Source organism: Boleophthalmus pectinirostris, unplaced genomic scaffold (assembly GCF_026225935.1).
Source record: "Boleophthalmus pectinirostris isolate CB_2022bp ecotype Guang Dong unplaced genomic scaffold, ASM2622593v1 HiC_scaffold_2, whole genome shotgun sequence".
NCBI classification, from domain to species: Eukaryota; Metazoa; Chordata; class Actinopteri; order Gobiiformes; family Gobiidae; genus Boleophthalmus; species Boleophthalmus pectinirostris.
In genome coordinates, this window is record NW_026571152.1 from 9,817,005 (window position 1) to 9,823,004 (window position 6,000).

The window sequence follows — 6,000 nt, forward strand, 5'->3', positions numbered from 1 at the left end:
TATAGACGGGGCAATGTCTTAAGAACAAAGGATTTCACCTCTTTTAATGGAAATGAACAACAGGGGCATTAGAGTACTGACAACAATGAGACCACCCCTAAAACAGGACGGTTTTACATGTGCAGGTCATTTCAAGTTTCTCACTCTTGGTCTTTTTTGGCTGGTTTTCCTCTAGTGCTGCTGTGGCTACAGTGATTAGCATGACTGGGAGTATGACACCATTTCTTAACCCTACAGAAGTTGCACAGATTGTTGAACTTCTTCAGGATGGCTCATTCGGATGTGCCGTTGCAGGAGATTTAATGTGTCTCTCAGCACTATCTCTAGAACATGGAGGAGGTTTCAGTAGACAGGCAGTTACTAAAGGAGAGCTGGACAGGGACGTAGAAGGTCCTCAACCCATCAGCAGGACCCATGAACAGGCTGCCCATGCTCTACAGAATGACCTCCAGCAGGACACTGGCATGAATGTTTCTGCCCAAACAATCACAAACAGACTTCAAGAGGGCAGTTTGAGGACACCACGTCCTCTAGTGGGCCCTGTGCTCACTGCCCAGCACCGTGAAGCTCAGTTGGCATTTGCTAGACCACACCAGATTTAGCAAGTCCGCCACTGGTGCCCTGTGTTTTTCAGAGAGCAGGTTCACCCTGAGCACCTGTGAGAGACGTGAAAGAGTCTGGAAAAGATGAGGAAAGCACTTTGCTGCCTGCAACATGGTTCACATGTTTGGTTTGTGGTGGGTCAGTGATGGTCTGGGGAGGCATATCCATAAAAGGATACACAGACCTCTATCCATCCATCCATTTTCTTCCGCTTATCCGGGGCCGGGTCGCGGGGGCAGCAGTCTAAGCAGGGACTCCCAGACTTCCTTCACCCCAGACACGTCCTCCAGCTCCTCCAGTGGAACTCCGAGGCGTTCCCAGGCCAACACACAACACACAGACCTCTATCGGCTAGAAATCCTTAAACCCATTATCACACCCAACGCTGATGCAGTCCCGGGTTCCTCCTGACGCACGACAATGCCCAGCCTCATCTAGCAATTAAGCTGAATGGCCTTTAAGATCACCTAACTTAAACCCAATAGAACACATCTGTGACATTATGTTTGAGTTCATCAGACGCCGCCAAGTTGCTCCTCAGACTCCACAGGAGCTCAGTGATGTGAACGGACTAGCCTGCCACATTCTTATTTCACTTTGATTTTCAGGGTGTTTATAAAATGAAGCTCTCTGTGGGCTGAAAATGTTATTTCCAACATATTTTTTTTTCACATTGAGATCTGATGTGTTAAAAATGTTTCTACAATTTTTTTGAACTGTATATTTAGGCTGTGCTCTTCCCTCAAACTAAAAACACTCTGATCCACCTTGTGATGTCATGTGGTAATATAAGAGGTGCTCCAATGCACTTTTAAACTCCATACACCTTCACTAGAATCATTTGGATCATTTCAGCCTTGGCATTGACAATATCCAATTAAGGTGAAGGTAAAAGGTAGTGGTTGAACTTGAAAACATCTTCAACCACCACTCAAGCATGAGTGAATGAAACAAAGCACAACTTCAGTATGTTTTTCATTCTACCAACATTCTAACATGGCTTAAAGCTCACAAGAGACAATATAGTACCTTTAAAATCACTCAAGCCACAGATGCAGGATGAAACAGAAATACTCAAACATGTATGAAGGCCCAAACAAGTAATAATAAGGTTTAGCATTTGTGGATCATAAGTTTGGAGATTTCTTTCAAAAACAGTGATTTGCCCATAGAGTTATTGATTGATATAATTTCCAATTCTTAACAGCTTAACACTATCATGTTTTTGTCTTACATAAGTGTCTTCTGTTACCTGCTCTATTCCTTTGGTGGATTTACGATGTCCATTTGCGCCGATAAGGAAAGCTGACACGTGGCCTAGGTCCTAGTGATCAATGAGGTCAAAGCACTGTGTTCTAATCTGGGCTTCCATCCCCAAAGATGCCTCCCATCATTTCTACCTTTCATCTCCACTCTCTGGTATCTGAGACGAGGAGACAAGACACATATTTGAAGTGCCAAGGTCCTTATACGATTCTGCAAGTTCAGGTCTGGGGTCTGGACTCTGGTCTGGTCTCTGATCGCTGGTCTGTGGTCTCTAGTCTGGTCTCTGGTTTGTTCTCTGGTCTGATCTCTGGTTTGGTCTGTGGTCTGGTCTGTGGTCTGGTCTCAGGTCTGGTCTCTGGTTTGGGCCTGTGGTCTGGTCTCAGGTCTGGTCTCTGGTTTGTCCAACAGATTTGTTTATTTTAGTGACACCGATGAATCCAAAGCTCAATGGTCATCCATCATTTTCAACATAATTTCCCTCACCTCAGTCACAAATTTAATGCTTTGCTCATTGATTCTCAAAAAAATCCACCATGTTTTTCAGTCCCTTGCGATAGAATTCAAATGGCACTCACAACAATGATTTACCTTGGGTTTAGACCTGGTTTACACCTGGTTTACACCTGGTTTAGACCTGGTTTAGACCTGGTTTAATCCTGGTCCTGGTTTAGTCCTGGTTTTATCCTTATTTCCTGTCTTTACAATGTTTTGAAACGCTTCTTTCTTGTGTCTGTGCAGGAGTGAAGGAGCTGGACCAGGTGTTTGTGGTCCTCTTCACCACTCACATGTTCATAGGAGGCTTCTTTGGCTTCATCCTGGACAACACCATCCCAGGTATTTAACACAAATAATGCAATTACTCACTGATCTAGTCTAGTGAAAGATGCACTATGTAACTTTTGTAACTGAAGCAAAATATAGTTATTTGATTCCTATATATTTATTGTGTGAATTCTCTTTTTAAAGCAGACCTATTCTGCAAAATCCACGTTTCAGAGCTTTTAACCATGTTATAGTAATCATAAAATAATACATCAGACTTATATAATGCTTTTTTGGACACTCAAAGATGCTATATAAACAAATAAAAATTGACACTGTAGAAAACGGGAGGATCAAGGAGGGAATGCCAGTTTGAACAGGTGAGTTTTTAGTAGTGATTCAAAGTGCTGCAGCGAGTCCGAGTTCCTGATGCATTGTGGGAGTGAGTTCCAGAGGGAGGGAGTGGCGGTAACTAGCCTGATTCATCACCTCGCAGCATTAGAATTTGCTCGCTCAACAGTAGGCGGGTACTTTTTTCATTTAGCCAATTGCTTCTATTTGGTCATGACGTATGTAATGCGCTGCTAACGGGGATAACTGGTATATTAAGCTTTTCCCAAATCCCGTAGGAAGAAGGACAATAACGTCTTTCCCCTTGATAAAATTCACCAAACATCTTTCATCTTTGTTCCAGCTTTAAATCCTTGATCTCAGGAACTGTTGCCAACACAGAATGTGCGGCTCTTCGCTGATTGGCTGGTTCCCGAACTTGCACTTCCAGGATTTTTGCGAACCATCTAGTGTATTCTGATTCCTGACTTAGGCTGCGTTCAGACTGCAGCCTGAAGTGACCCAAATCCGATTTTTTTGGCCGCTATGTTCCTGTATCTGATCTTTTAATGACAGTCTGAACGACACAGATCCGATTTTTTCAAATGCGACCCAGGCCACTTGGATAAGTGCTCCTGAAACTGATACATATCCGATCTTTTGACTTGCGACTTCAGTGTGAACTGTCAAAGCGCAGTCGTCCGAACTACACGTTATCAACAAGCCACAAACGTCACTATTCTGCGCTGAAGTAGGCGAAAATTGTTAATGAACTCTGTGTCACTGAAGCAAAGCACATCACCACTCACCAGTCTTGGCTACGTCTCCACATCCACACGTTCCTTTCAACGGACGTCGCTGCCGCTGCCCCACAAAACACCTCGGCCAAAAACCTCGTCCTTCTCCTTCTCAGTCTCCTCCTTAAAACAAGTAAGTTGTTCATGTTCTGGCTCCGGTACGAGAGGAACTTTAAAATCTCCAGGTGCTCAATGCTCGCGTCCATGTTTGGACAACTTCCGTAAACACAGAGCACGCTCACTGCGGTTGACGTCATCATGTCTCCAGTGCACATGTGGGACACTTTCGGGCCATTTACGGTTCACACTGGAGACACATACAAGTCGCATTTAATTGGAAATGTGAACGACCTCGCAAAAACATCGGATTTCACAAAAAAATCGGAATTGAGCGTTAAGCCCTGCAGTCTGAACGTAGCCATAGCCGCTGGAGAGAAATGAAATTGAGTGGAGGCACTAGGTGGCGCCAGCCTGACTAGGCTGCAGTGGCTCGGTCCCCCAAAGTCCGGTGCTTTGTCCAGATGAGGGGAGTGAGGAGGTTGGTGTCGGCTGATCTGAGGCGGGTGGGACAATGCTGATGGAGGAAGTCGGTGAGACGGGGAGGGGCCAGGTGTTGGAGGGACTTGTAGGTGACGAGGAGGACCTTGTACTGAATGCAGTGTTGTACGGGGAGCCAGTGGAGATGCTTGAAGACAGGAGTGATTTGGTCTTTGGAGCAGGTGTGGGCGATGAGGCAGGTGTGGGTGAGGCGAGCGGCGGAGTGCAATTTTTGGAGGTGGGTGGAGGGGAAAGCGTACAGAAGGCTGTTTTAGTCGTCAAGTCTGAAGAAGATAAAGTCATGAATGAGGATTTCTTCGGTGGACTGAGAGAGGGAGGGGCGGAGACGAGCGATGTTGCAGAGACAGAAAAAAGATGTTTTGGCTAATTTTGCGTACAGAGGGAGAGGGGGTAACGGTGTGGCTACCAATGAAGAGGGAGATGTTCTGAGCAGAGGGGAGGAGAGCTTTTGGTCCAGTGATGAGCAGTTCTGTTTTATTGCTGTTAAGTTTGAGGAAGTTCTGGTCCATCCAGGTATTAATGTCAGATAGGCAGTTTGTTATGGTAGAGAATGACTGGTGGAAATGTGGACCTGAGTGAATAGTGATATCCCCTTTCCATTTAGAGTCTCAAAGTTAAGTTGATTCGTGTATGTTTGTGTGATCTTAAATCACTTATTTTCAAGATGCTGTATTGCCGATCAACCTGTTGTCACTGGCATACACCCACTACTCTTGATTTACTTCATTCTCCAACTGTATTTGCTTAATCAGTGACTTGCTTAGGATTTGGCAATGTTTTTATTTTGGTATGGATTATTAAAAAAAAAAAATCTGCTACTTGCTAGTGTGATCTGTAGCTGTTTATGAGAGTTGCCGGCTCTTTGTTGTGATGACGTTTACGGCGATGTCAGCTCCCACTGGACACCTCAGTTTTAAAACGAAAAGTTACATAGTGCATCTTTAAGTCTCCTGTTGTGTTGCATTCCAATTTAATCAAAATGTTTGTGTTTTTACAGGCACAGATAAAGAGCGGGGCATTAAAAAGTGGAGGGACAGTGTGGGTTTGGTGGACAGTGATGAGACCAGTGACCTGTCGTGTTACGATGTCCCATTCTGTGGAAGAGTCCTTAAACGCCTCACCTGGCTCCAGGTCCTCCCCTTCCTGCCCTCCTACAAGAACCGCCCATGAGAAGACCACACACTCAGCTGAATGATATTTTATTATTTTTGTATGTTTCATTATTTATGTCTGTTCAGAGGGTGTACAGTGGAGCAATTATTCACTGCAAAAAGAAGATCTACATAAGTAAAAAGTTGTATATGTAGAAACTTAAAGGAACTGTATGTAGCCTGGGCTCTCAGTTTGAAAAAAACTACTAGAATCTGAAGAAGACTGATCCTGTGTTGCCAGTGTCTTAACCTGCAGATAGAGAACACATCCATGTTTGTCTCATTCTCATTTTATGGACAAGCTTCATGTGAAAGCTCAGAATCTCCAGAATTCCCTCCCTGGGCTGCAGAGGCTGCACTAGCACTGACTCATGACTGGTACAGGTGCTGGAGTTTAGGGAGTGATCGTTCAGATCAGAGAGAGGCATTTTAGGTTTAAACCAACTGGAAATGACTCATTCTGGTTTCTGATTGGATAATCGTTTTGAGAACCATGCCCAGTGTTTTTGTAACTAAGAAAAAATCAATATTAA

General features: G+C 44.4%; 1 protein-coding gene across 1 annotated transcript in view; it reads left to right on the forward strand.

Annotated features, from left to right (window-relative positions):
* si:dkey-106n21.1 (solute carrier family 23 member 1) overlaps positions 1–5,631 on the forward strand; it is a 101,055-nt gene extending 95,424 nt beyond the window's left edge. Inside the window, exons 11-12 of the mRNA XM_020919184.2 lie at positions 2,608–2,703; positions 5,314–5,631. Coding sequence (XP_020774843.2) covers positions 2,608–2,703; positions 5,314–5,486 — 269 coding nt within the window. The 3' untranslated portion in view covers positions 5,487–5,631. The remainder of the gene's footprint in view (positions 1–2,607; positions 2,704–5,313) is intronic.
* Positions 5,632–6,000: the final 369 nt, after the last annotated feature.